We start from the raw sequence: 12,862 nt of genomic DNA on the forward strand, positions 1-12,862 counted from the left end.
GCCAGGGATGAAGACATGAAGTGTCCTGGGCTGAGAGGCAGGGGGTGAAGTTTAGAGTCCTGGTTCACACTGGACTTCGTGTGTGACCCTGGGCAAGTTACTTCAATTCTGAAGAGAGGATATACCAACTTACACACAGGAAGGCAGTCTATAAAAGCTCCCTGATGCATGGAGAGGGCCATCTAGCTCTACAGTACAGCTCCCAAAACAAGCCCTCTGTAGAATAAGAGCAATCAGTGGTGCTGCATAAAGACTGGCAGGTATTATAAGCCTCACTATGGCTTGTTAATCCCATTCATGAGCCAAGGGGAAATCACCCAGCTAGAAGCTGGTGGCAATGGGATTCCCTCTGGCCTTGGTTTATTACCCCACTGCTAAGGCTGGGCTCCTCCCTTGTCTTAACAGGCAACATATGGATCTGCTCTACAGTGTCCATAGGAAAGCATGAGCTCAGAGCTAGGAGGCCCCACCACAACCCAAAAAGGTTTTGAGTCACTCCCAAGCCTTCTGGAGGACAAGGTTCCCAGCCCCACCTGATGCTGCCTTAGCCCTTGTTGTGCGGGTCGTGGCTGACGGTATCGCAGTGGGCAGTCCCTAAAGCTGGTGCTGCAAGGGAACCCTTGTAATGCAGCCCCAAACCCTGCAAGTGCAAGATGGGCACTCTGTGCCCAGCCTGATCAGAGCAGGATCAAGGGCCATGCTGTAGTGTCCTGCATCATACTGCTGACCAGGTCTCTGGCTCAGGCTCTTCCCTCCGGCAGCTCTGCCTTCCCTTGCACTGACGTCATCATCTCCCAGCCTGCTGGGACCCACAGGCAAAAATAGTCTGATGATGTCACGCTCAGCAAGGTGGCAGAGCAGGCAGCACATCCAACGTGGTGCGGAGGAGTCCCAGGTGCTCAGGCTCGAAGCATATGCCGGAGTGGGAGGAAAGGGGGGCAGGAATGCACCCCTGCTCCCACAGCCGGCACAGACACAGATGAATAAGCACGCTCCCACGGCAATGCCCAGATCAGTGGAGCGGCACCATCTGCCTGTAGGGATACAGAGAGCAAAGGGCTCTTTGCCACAGGCCTCTGGTGAAACAGAGCTGTCATCTCGGGTTCCTGTACTGACAGCTCATCCATGTAGCTGCCTCAGCCATGGAGGGGAACACTGCACAGCTCTGGTTACTGACACTATGTACCATCACCCCTGCCTGAGCCCCAATCCTCGACAGGCAGAGCCCATCTAAGCAACCCCCACTCCGACTCCAGCCAGCTCTCAGGGGTGGAGGTTCTTATACATGAAAGAGCACCCACCAGCTAGTGGATCCCTGCATGGCAAGGGGCTTCTCCTGGGGTGGGGAAGAAGGGCATCTTGTTGGGTGTTGTTCTGCTGCTATGAGCCAGACTGATGCACTCTTATGCTCTCTCTAGTTCTCCAAGGAGAAATACATCCTTGACTCTTCTCCTGAGAAGCTGCACAAGGAGCTGGAGGAGGAGCTGAAACTGAGCAGCACCGACCTGCGCAGCCACGCGTGGTACCACGGGCGCATCCCCCGAGAGGTGAAGTGTGGGGAGGGGGCTATGGGCTGTAGAGCAGCTCTTCCCCTGCCAAGGCGCTGAAGACCAGATACTTCAGGCTGGCTTCAGCACCAGAGCAAGTGACACCCAGTGCTGAAAGGGCATCAGTCTGCCAGACTGGGAAGAGGCACCAGGACTCAGCACCAGGCCCTCAGCCCCAGCTGTGGGGTCAAAGAGAGGCCCCTCTCACAGCTTGGTTCCCCCATCCCACGCCGCAGGGATCTTCCCATGAGGAGACTGAGCAAAGTCAAGTGCTAGGAAGGGCAGAGGAAAAGCAGCAGCTTCCAAGGAGAGAGGGGTCATGCCCAGTGGTAGCCTGGCCTGGCAGCAGTTGGGGAAAGCCTGTTTGCCATGCAGTCAGGGGTCCCTCTGAGCAGCAGCTAGACACAGTATCCAGAAACCCCCTTAGTATGGAGCTAATATCAAATGGGGCGGGGGGGGGAGTCACATGCCAGCTGGTGGCAAGTCTCTTATAGCCAAGGCCTCTCCAGCCCTCCCTAGAAGAATGACAGGGCCCTCTCACTAAGCCCCTCAATCCCTCCCCCCAGCCCAAAGCCTCCCTGTCCCAGGGTTGGCCCCACTGAGAGTCTCGTCCTTGCATTCCCAGGTATCCGAGAGCCTGGTACAGAGGAATGGGGACTTCCTGATCCGCGACTCGCTCACCAGCCTGGGGGACTACGTGCTGACGTGCCGCTGGCGGAACGAGCCACTGCACTTCAAGATCAACAAGGTGATGGTGAAGTCCAGTGAAGGTCGCACCCACATCCAGTACCTGTTCGAGCAGGAGAGCTTTGACAACGTGCCCGCCCTGGTGCGCTTCTATGTGGGCAACCGCAAAGCCATCTCCGAGCAGAGTGGTGCCATTGTCTACTGCCCCATCAACCGCACCTTCCCGCTGCGCTACCTGGAAGCCAGCTATGGACTAGCTAATGGCAAACACAGCAGCCCCCACAGCCCTGCCAGCCAGAAAGGGGGGCACATCAAGAGGCGGAGCATCACCATGACAGATGGCCTGACTGCAGACAAGATCACCAGGGGTGAGGGGTGCCCCACCAGGTGAGAGGCCACCTCTGGGCACTGGAGGGTTGTCAGGTCAGGGAAAGAAAAGGTTCGTTGCTGTAGGGAAGCAGTTCACTGCAGATAACCTGGCAGGGCAACAACAAGCTGACTGGAGCTCACAGGCTGCAACCTACCAGGAGTGACTAGAAATAATGGTCACAAGCTGGCAGAGGGTAGATTCAGGCTAGACATCAGGAGGCGCTACTTCACTGTCAGGGCGGCTAGGATCTGGAACCAATTTCCAAGAGAAGTGGTAATGGCTCCTACCCTGGAGGTCTTTAAGAGGAGGCTAGATGAACACCTTGCCAGGGTCGTTTGACCCCAGTACTCTTTCCTGCCATGGCAGGAAGTCAGACTTCATGATCTGCTCAGGTCCCTTCTGACCCTATCAACTATGAAACCTCAGCTTCCTGCTCCCCTGTCCCTAGACAGTACCGGGAACCCATAGCAGCTAAATACACTTGCTCAGTCTAGGTGGCTTAACAACCACCACTCAGTTTTGATTTCCTGGTTCTCTCACGCCTGCCCATAGGCTGTGGGGAAGGCTACTGGGCAGCACACAGGGATGGCCCAATTGCCCCAGAAGGGGACGAAAGGGAAGAAACCAGGAAAAAGTAGTAGCTTTTTAAGAGGTGTGTGCCACTAGGTTATCATAGACATGTAGGGCACAGCTGGATCCGAGGAGGGCATCTAGTCCAGGCCTGCTCAGAGGCATGACTCAGTGCACCTGCTGCATCCCTGACTGATGTCTCACCTCATCTTAACCCACAAGGGACAGATTCCCTCACTGCCCTCGGTGGTGTCACAGTGCCTTGTAACACTGAAGAGCTCTCTCATCTTTAGCTTGTGACAAGATGAGCAGATGTCTCACCACCCTCCCCCAGCCCCACTTTCTCCAGCTGACACAATCTTTCTGCATAGGTCCCCCTTATTACGCTTCAGGGTTCCCTCCCATTTGCCTAAACCTGGGGTGCAGGGTTCAAGACAGGACAGACTGCTCCTGCCAAGGCCTCCCCCACAAACCAAGTAGCACAGAACAGTTGCCCCTCATGCCTTGCTCACAGAGCTCACATTACTCCCCCAGAAGGGCACTCTGCCTTGTGCACAAACATCCCATGGCTGACTGACCCCCATGTGCAGCTCCCCATGGCCCTGGCTCACTTCCCTGCAGTGCTGCTGCCCTCCAGCTACCCGGTTAGGTTTGCACAACTGATTTGCCTTAAGTGTAGCACTTTGCCCCATCATTGAATTTCAGTGTATTGATTCCAGACCATCTCTCCAGTTTCATCAAGATCACTTTGAATCCCAAACCTGTCCTCTAAAGTGCTTTCAGCCCCTCCCAGTTTAGTGTTGTCCACAAGTGCACTCTGCAGTCCATCAGCCAAATAATTAAAGGAGACATTGATTAGGAGCAGGCACAGGGAAGAGCTTCATAGTACCCTGCTTGCTGGAGCCTCCCAATTTGACAGCAAGCTATTGGCAGCAGCTTTTTAAACACAGGCTTTCAACCACTTGCACACCCACTAAGATTGTTTCAGATCCCCTTCTCCAGAAGCTCTCACATGGCCCCAGCACATGCATGGTTCCTTAAATAAGCAGCCCCATGGTGTATGCAGCTCTCCCCAAATGCCATACCTGTGTCTCACAGCACTCATTTTTCCCACCTAGCCTCTCTGGACCAGGTTTCCTCTTATTCCTCTATCATCACTCCAGTCTCCATGAAAGAAGCTCTGCTCTCTGCTAGGCCTGGTTTATATAGGCCTCAGACTACTCCCACTTCCAGCAGTCCTAACTGGAGCCACCTGTGTGAGTTATTGCTCAGGCCAGGCTGTTCTGAAAAACTGACCACTTATTTTAGTGCTTCAGTGAAATCAGAGCTCTTCTGAAAACCCAGCCCTGTGTGCCTTCCCTTGGGATCTGAGGACACCCCCCGCAGCAAGCTCATAAATGCCAGGGTCAAACTCAGCATGCACAGACAGGAGCGTGCGCCCACCCCATACAGTTTATGCTGTGAAGTGTCCCTTGGTGTCTACTCTATCCTCTCTGCATGAGCCATATATGCTAGAGGAACTGTCTAACTGACATGCTTTCCTCTATCCCCAGCGTGTCCTTACCACACCATCGAGATGTCATCCGGAACTGTGCTGTAAGCGTGGACCAGATCCAAGACCTCCACTCCCCAATGTCTCCCATCTCTGAAAGTCCAGTATCCCCAGCCTACAGTACCGGTAGGAATCTTTCAGGCACCAGTTAGGAATAAGATGTGCACTGGCTGTACAGCTAGGGGTGGACCTGGAGGAAAGGGGTCAGGTATCCAGTGACACCAAAGGCTCTAAGCCCAGCTGCTACCAAATAATGCAGATCTGGGCACACAGCACTGGTCTCAGTGCTAGCTCACTGCAGAGCTTCCCTGAGACTGCCTGCTTTCCGTGCCATTGAGTGCTGGAGTGCTCAGTCTCTGTTGAAATTGCCCCCTACTTGCATCAAGGAGAAACCCACAGATAGCGACAGTCAGTAACTACGTGGGAGAAGAGACCTGCACACTACATTCACCAGTCTGCAGCCATGCGAGAAGACTGACTGCTGCCTTTGCACAAAGGCAGATCCCCTAGATACTGAGAAGTGTCAGATGCAGAAAACAAAGGCCTGTCCAGATCCCATGAGATAAACCGCTGCTGAAACAGCCAGCAGGGAAGGGAGATTTAAACTCAGGCTTGTCAAATTGGCTTGGCAGTGCTTTGTAATTTCAGCCTGTCATTAGCCATCTCAATTACAACATGGGCTCAAGGTCCTGCCCCTCATCTGGCCAAATGCTCTGAGCAGTAATAGGTATAGATGTAGTTTAGTGGGTCCTAAGCTAGGTTACTGGTTGTCTGAGAGGGGACCACCCAAGGTCTGGCCTGTTCTGTGTGCATGAGCACGCACGCATCTCTGTGCATTATACTCATGTCTCTGAGTTACTATAACAGGGTCTCTCCTGCTCTCTGCAGTGACACGACTAAAGCCCCAAGGCAGCCTAACCCCTGCCTCACCAGTCATAAGACGATCCAGCGAACCCCAGCTGTGCCCAGGAAATAACAACAAGCCGGCACCAGACCCAGGCGACAGCACTCACTCCAGTCCCTGCCACAGATACTCCAGGGCCTCTCCTTCCCCCTCTGTGAACAGCTACAGCGACCCGGACACAGGGCATTACTGTCAGCTCCACCCCACCTCCCCAGTCAGCAGGGAGAGACCCACACATGACACCAAGCAGCTTCCCACAAAGAGCTATGTGGAGAGGCTAAAGGTGGAGGAGGGGCCCAGAGTGACTGTGGAAAATGGCTCCAGTGAGGTGGAGGCCGGGCAGAGGCTGAAAGGAGAGATGGACCTCGGGGGCTTTGTGCCGCCCACAGTGGAGACAAGTTCCTCCTTCAACCCTGCAGCCTTCCGGTCCCTACTTATCCCTCTAGAAAACAAGCCCCTGGAAATGGCCGTGCTGAAGAAGGTCAAGGAGCTCCTGGCAGAAGTCGATGCCAAGACCCTCGCCAAACACATCACCAAAGTGGACTGCCTGGTATGAGCAGCATTGGGGGGGGGGTGGCTTTACTATACCCCACTACCCCTAATTTGATCCTCCGCTGCTGAGATCACTGGAAGAGCTGGCAGCTAAGCAGAGAATCAGGCACCTCTGAGGTCCCGTCATAGCCTCCCATGCCACTGACCCTGCCTGTCAGCCCACAGGCCGCACATGGTACAGACTAAAGCAGTGAGTGCAGAGTAGGGACTAGCAAGCCCTGATGTCAGATCCCAGCTCTGCTACTGACTGCATCTGTGGGCAAGTGGCCTCAGCTCTCTGCACTCAGTTTCCCAGTCTGTAAAATGGGGTAAAAAGAGGTAACGCTGTGCTGTGGGCATGAAGTACCAGGTACCAATGCTCTGGTGCTGGAGCCATTTAGGGTGAGCTCAGTCTGTGCTTAGCCTGGCTGGGGTCCCTGACAAGAGGATAAACGGCACCAGTTATGCAAGAGATGGCTGTGAGGCAAGGCCTCACCCCCCAGGAATTGGACTGAACCAGTCCATCTTGCCCCAGCCAGGTGACCTGCCAGCTTCAGCTGGGACCACCACTGCTAGGTACCACCTCCCCCATCCACAGTACTGCAATCCTCAGCACCCTGGGAGGAAGATGCGTGAGATCATCTTGAAGGGCAGGATGGGACAGGCCTTGCCACGAGCAATGCAGTCAGTGGCAGAACCGGGACTAGAACTTCAGACTCCCAACTCCTGCCCATAGACTCAACAGCCCCTGTTGCAGTCTGTGCCAGCACCCCCCCCCCCAAGGCTGTGTCCCTGGACTCCTGCAACCTCTGCTGCCCTCCCCTGACTTCTCCTCCTCTGCGGGAGTCTATTTCCTCTGTTTCACCAGAGCTCTGTCTCCTGGTTCCCATATCCCTGGCACCCTCTGTTCAGAGCCTGCATTCCCATCCTCTCACAGTATTACTGGCACACACACACTCAAATTGTGTGTAAACCCAGACCTGGCAGCAGCTCTTGACTCAGCTCTGAGAGGGGGCTCGAGGGACTCCAGCCCAGGCATTGATGTTTCCTTGACTGGGCCCCACCAGCCTTTATCCGCCCTGACCATGCTGATGCTGGGCTGGGGGTGGGGGGACAGGCGGAGACCTGAGCTCATGGCAGAGCCCATCCAGAGCGATTCCTGCAGCGTGGCCAAACTTTCCATACAACTGGCCAAGCCCCTCTCCTCAATTAGAGGAGCTTAATCTGCTTGCTGTCTTTGTTGCCAGGTTGCTAGGATATTGAGTGTTACCAAGGAGATGCAGAGGCTCATGGGGGTGAGCTCAGGCATGGAGCTTCTCACATTGCCCCACGGACATCAACTTCGGCTGGACCTCCTGGAACGGTACGGCATGGAGAGGAAGCAATGGGCAGCAAGTGCAGCACTCCCTGTTCCCTGCAGCCACCTGGCTCCTGTGGGAGCCCGGGAAATGGGGCATCTGACTGCAGCCCCTGTGTACTCTCTGTAGCTGTCAAGCTGGGAAAGCCTGGCCTGAGTCAGGCCAGGCTCCCTTCCTCCCCCAGCAGTGCTCCAGGCCCTTATTTGCTGACAAGCCGGTTATTTAAATGGCAGTGACTGGTCCTAGCCTAACAGCTCTGGAACCTGAAGGCCTAATTTAGCCACACAACCCAGGCAGCATCCCTACAAGCTCCACACCCCAAAGGAAGCCCATTCTCCATGACACTGTCACTCCTGGGCCCTCTGTTGGCACTGCCAAGGCTTTCAGCTGTGCCTGCTGGATGGGGACTGCTGCTACCTGGCACCTGGTGGGCACCGTAGAGAGGCCAGGTTAGGAACACACAGCTCCTGGGGTCACAGCTGAACCCAAGAGTGAGGGGCTTCCTCTCCCAAGGATGCAGCCACACTCCCTTCCTGGCACTGGTCCTGCTCTCCAGGTCTCTGTCTCCTCACAGTGCTGTCACATCCCCCTCTCAGGTTCCACACTATGTCCATCATGATTGCTGTGGATATCCTGGGCTGCACGGGCAGCACGGAGGAGAGGGCCACCCTGCTGCACAAGACCATCCAGCTGGCTGCCGAGCTGAAGAGCACCATGGGAAACATGTTCAGCTTTGCTGCGGTGATGAATGCCTTGGAAATGCCACAGGTACCAGACCCCCTCTTCAGGGCACTCCAGGCTCAGCTGTGCCCCTGTCCTCCTCTTTCCCTGCACCCCTTAGGGCTAGAAAGCCTGAATATGAGCACATAGGGTTCGGGTGGACAGAGTGGCATGAGATGTGGGGAACATTCAGGGTCCATTTTCCTTGCTGCGACTTATGTGGGTGGGCCCCCCGCAAGTTGACTGGCTCCCGCATGGCCACAGCTGCTGCTTGTTGCCAGCTCTGTCATTTGGAGGAAGTGAATCCAGCATCCAGCACGGTGCATCCAGTTTCAAGGTTACCCACCAGCGCCTCCTGGGCTGAGCTGCTCCCTGCAGTAAATGAAGGGGTATTACAAGTCTGTATATGATCCACTCTGGCCTGCAGGCAGCCAGATGTCAGGGAGGGGTGCTCTTAAGGCCCTGGGGGCAGGGCTGGATCTGAGCAGCTCAGCCTTGCAAGTTTAGGAGTGAGGGGTGTGAGCTAGATACGACTGGAATGGCCTGGAGGAGCACGGCCAGCACTGAAAGGCCATGGCCAAGCTGTGTGCAGTGACTCCCCAAAGCCCCACTGCGCTAGCCCATTCGCTGCCCTGCCTAGTCCCCTGCAACTGCCAGTTGTGAACCCAGGGGCCCCATGGAGCTGAGAGCACAAAGATCAGCTCCCCACTCTGATTCCACATGCAGATCTCACGGCTGGAGCAAACCTGGATGGCGCTGCGCCAGAGGCACACGGAGGGTGCCATCCTCTATGAGAAGAAGCTGAAGCCCTTTCTGAAGAACCTGAATGAAGGAAAAGGTACTGGGGACAGGGGAGCCACTTGCCTCAACCCTGCCCTTCCCCGCTGCCTTCTCAGCACTGGGGGCTTGACCCCTCTGCTTTCCTCAGAGCCTACAGTCCTCCCATGACAGCCATAGCTGCTGCCTTGCCCCTGGAGTCACAGGCCACCAAACCCCTGGTGTTATTCACCCCTTCCTTCATGAGCCAATGCCTGCTTGGAGATGCCAAGGCACTAACCAGCCTCAGCAGGCTGCAAGGTGCCAAAGGCGCAAGGCCTTGTAGAAGCTTCAGCTCCAACCCAAGGAGGGTCCAACTGCTCCCTGGTCCATGGGTCACACACTCTTGTCCCAACCTAGCATCTCCATGCCCCTGGCCTGCTCCTTCCCTTCCCAAAACACCTATTTCAGAAGGAAATAAAAATACCAGCTGGGCACAAACACAGTATCTGTGTGCCAGGCATTGAATCCAGCCCCATCTGCTACTGGGAAGTAGGCGCTTGTGCCAAGCAGACAGGAAGCTTTTGGAAAGACATGCAGCCAGGCTGCCAGGAGGGCTGAGCATGCTGGGCATAGGGCTCACTGAAAGTGTGGTCCTGGCTGCGAGGGCTGAGGGTGGGAACACAGACTCCACGCGCCTCCGGGAACCTGCTGGGACAGAAGCCAAGCATCCGTCTCCAAGTCTGATTTCAGTCTGGTTCAGGGCTAGTAGTGGTTGTGCATGTGGCTGCCTATGACCCCCACCTGGAAGGAGCAGGTCTCCAGAACGACCCCCACACATGCCCTGCCATCATTGGGGCTGTCTGGCCCCTGGAGACTGGGCTCCATGGGTCTCTTTTATGTCAGGGCAAGACATGTTGGCAAAAGAAGCCATGGCAGGTTTTTGCCCTTTCCCCACAGCGCCAGGACTACAGAGGATACTAGATCTCCACACATGATTTCCCACCAAGACTAAACACTGTAAAGAAGGAATGGCCCCTCTTGCTATCAGTCCAGCACTGGGCAGTGCCTGGGGCACTCAGGGTATACATGTCCTCATTCTCTTGCAGAAGGCCCCCCATTGACCAACACTACCTTCCCGCACATTGTGCCCCTCATCACACTCCTGGAGCGGGACGCTGCAGTCCTGGACAGCTCTGAGCCCTGGGAGAACCTGGACAACGGTGTGGAGATTGTGTTGGCCCACCTGGAGGCTGCCCGGATGGTGGCGCATCACGGGGGACTGTACCACACCAACGCGGAGGTGAAGCTGCAGGGTAAGGAGCTGGCAGATCTAATGTGGGACCTTGGCCACACTGCAGTCACCAAGGAGCACCAGCCTGTGGGCTGTAGCATGCTCTCCTTTCAGCTAGGGGTGGTCAGGCAGCCTCAAAGAGCTCCTCCAGGTAATGCCAAACATGTCTCTGGGGCTCCTTGGAGCACCCTATACCCTGTACTGGCAGGGGTAGGACCCATGGAGACACACAGCAGGGAATCCTCCTGCCCTCCCTTCCCCACAGAACAGTGTCACCGCCAGAACTGGAGCCTTCCAGGGGGCAGAAGGGGCACAGCAGGGTGCTAGGTCCACAGCTGTAAGTTTGGGGTCTGCAACCACTCCCTTCCCTGGGGACCAGTCATCCCCAGCTAAGTGCCCATGAGTCCCAGGTCCTACCACTGACACCCCCATCTGGTCTGGACAGGCTCACTTCTCCCTGGGATCAAGCTGAAGGAGCAGAGGAATCCCACTGCTCCCTACTCCTCCATTCCCACATAGCTGACTTAGCTCCTGCTTACCAAATGCTTGTGCCCGGGTAGCTCCACTTTTCTGACACTCTGGGTTCTTGTTTCCTTTGCAGGCTTCCAAAGCAAGGCCGAGCTCCTGGAGATCTTCAGCACTGAGTTCCAGCTGCGCCTGCTGTGGGGCAGCCGGGGTGCGGAGAGCAGCCAGATTGAGCGCTATGAGAAGTTTGACAAGGTCCTCACAGCCCTGTCCCACAAACTGGAGCCCTCTGTACGCTTCAGCGAGCTGTGACCTGACTCAGAACCAAGCTACTGGGGGAGGGTGGCATGATCATTGCATCAGTCCTGTGGGACACCCAGCAAGCAGGCACCAAGTCTGTAAACCCATCAACTCATTCTCATGCAGCCAGAGGAGCAAGGAGCCACGGCCCTGTGGGGACCACAGACCCAGGGGGAGACCCAGCCTGGCACAGGTGGTGGATGTGAGAAAGAGCCAAGATAGCATCCACCTTCTGCAGCAGAAATGGGTGAGGCTCAGGCTGCAGCCCAGGGACTGGGAAGCTGCCTGGGAGAGAAGTCTCCTGAAAAGCCCCAGAACTCGGGGCACAGACAGGGGTGGAGCTGGGGCAAAATGGGCCTGTGCTTGCTCCACACGACCAGAGGATACATGCTACTACCCACCTTTCCTCCTCAATCTTGGCATGGAGCAAGAGCAAAACATCACTTGTGGCCCCACCGTCCTTAGCTGCCCCAGCTCCACCAGGCCTCGCATACCTGCCTCCATCCTAGTGCAGATGTTTGAACTGTGCATGCCTGGATGGGGGGAGCTTTCTAGTGCCTCTCCCAACTACGACCCACCCTGCTGTTTCTCTGCTGCAGTCCAGGCTGGCACATCCATCTCAGCACAACACCGATGAAGCCAGCAATCTACTTACTCCTACCCCAACTGCAAAGTGTATCACTCACGTGCTCTTTGTCCAGCCCTGCCAGCTCTCCAGCCCCCTTGTGTCCCATTATCACAGCACATCCCCACCTTCTTAAACAGCCAGTTCTCCTTGGATAACATTTTTCTGCCTGTTGTGTCCGAGGCCTCCAAATACTGCTTGTAAATAGGTTTCATGTTCAGTTTCTGATGTACAGATTTGCAAGGGACATTCTCATTGTAAATAATGCTCACATCATTTTGTCATGTAAATAAGTGTATATAGATCATAGGAGTTTGATTCTTACATACAATAAACTTCTATGATCTTCCTCAGCAGCATCTCCTCCTCTGCAGCTTCCTTCTGTGTCTGCTTTGATGCTGCGGGCACTTCCAGCATCTCTGGGGTTCCTTGTGTTGGTTTTGGCCTTTTAGCACAGAGGGGATGTGCAAACAGAGCAGTAATGGCAGGGATAGCCTGAGGAGGTGTCAAGTAATAGCGGAAGCGGGGAATGGGCAAGGCTGAACCCATGCCTGCTGTTCAGCCCCAGGGCAAATTCAGTTCATGCTGAGTTAATTTGGCTAATGCAACTTTATAATAGAGGCCAGTTGTAGAGGGGGGAGCAATGATGAACCAACTGCCTGAGTGTAAGCCATCAGCCCACAGCCTCGACAGTCTGCAGACAATGAAGACTCAAAAATGTATCCTGGGATGAGTTAATGTGGCAAATGCAGTTCAAGCTCTGTAGCAATCAGTTCAAGCTTGTCACCAGACCTGGCTGCTCCCGGGGGTGCTCCGGCTGAGCACTTCAGCCTACCACCTCTGTCCTCTCCTCTGAGAGCCATGCCCATCTGCCCTGCTTCTGACTTGGGCGATGAGCCCCTGGAACAGCTGAGACCCTAACGCTTTCCACAGCGCCAGCCCTGCATACATTCGCCCCCTCATCCCTCCTGTGCGGCTCGGTGCCAGGAGAACAGCAGTGCCAGAAGCTACTGGCAAGAGGCCCGACTCCCCTGGACTCAAGGAATCCAGGGCTTGTTTCAAGTCTGCCAACGGGGTGCTCCTGCGACCATCTCCCAGGGGCGGCACCAAGGCTGCTCAGGTCATGGAGATGGAAGGCCAGCTGCTGCTGAGATCATCCTTGGCGGCTGCAGAGCCCTTCACA

At 55.6% G+C, this 12,862-nt stretch overlaps 1 protein-coding gene across 3 annotated transcripts in view; it reads left to right on the forward strand.

The window, feature by feature from the left end:
- Positions 1–12,035, forward strand: part of SH2D3C (SH2 domain containing 3C) — a 47,515-nt gene extending 35,480 nt beyond the window's left edge. For all 3 annotated transcript variants that reach the window (XM_019475844.2, XM_019475845.2, XM_019475846.2), the window contains 9 exons: positions 1,419–1,547; positions 2,173–2,621; positions 4,728–4,852; positions 5,615–6,180; positions 7,409–7,524; positions 8,116–8,287; positions 8,966–9,077; positions 10,105–10,311; positions 10,891–12,035. In XM_019475844.2, the coding sequence (XP_019331389.1) occupies positions 1,419–1,547; positions 2,173–2,621; positions 4,728–4,852; positions 5,615–6,180; positions 7,409–7,524; positions 8,116–8,287; positions 8,966–9,077; positions 10,105–10,311; positions 10,891–11,066 (2,052 nt within the window). In that variant the 3' untranslated portion in view covers positions 11,067–12,035. The remainder of the gene's footprint in view (positions 1–1,418; positions 1,548–2,172; positions 2,622–4,727; positions 4,853–5,614; positions 6,181–7,408; positions 7,525–8,115; positions 8,288–8,965; positions 9,078–10,104; positions 10,312–10,890) is intronic.
- Positions 12,036–12,862: the final 827 nt, after the last annotated feature.

Source organism: Alligator mississippiensis, chromosome 12 (genome assembly GCF_030867095.1).
Source record: "Alligator mississippiensis isolate rAllMis1 chromosome 12, rAllMis1, whole genome shotgun sequence".
In the NCBI taxonomy this organism is placed as follows: domain Eukaryota; kingdom Metazoa; phylum Chordata; order Crocodylia; family Alligatoridae; genus Alligator; species Alligator mississippiensis.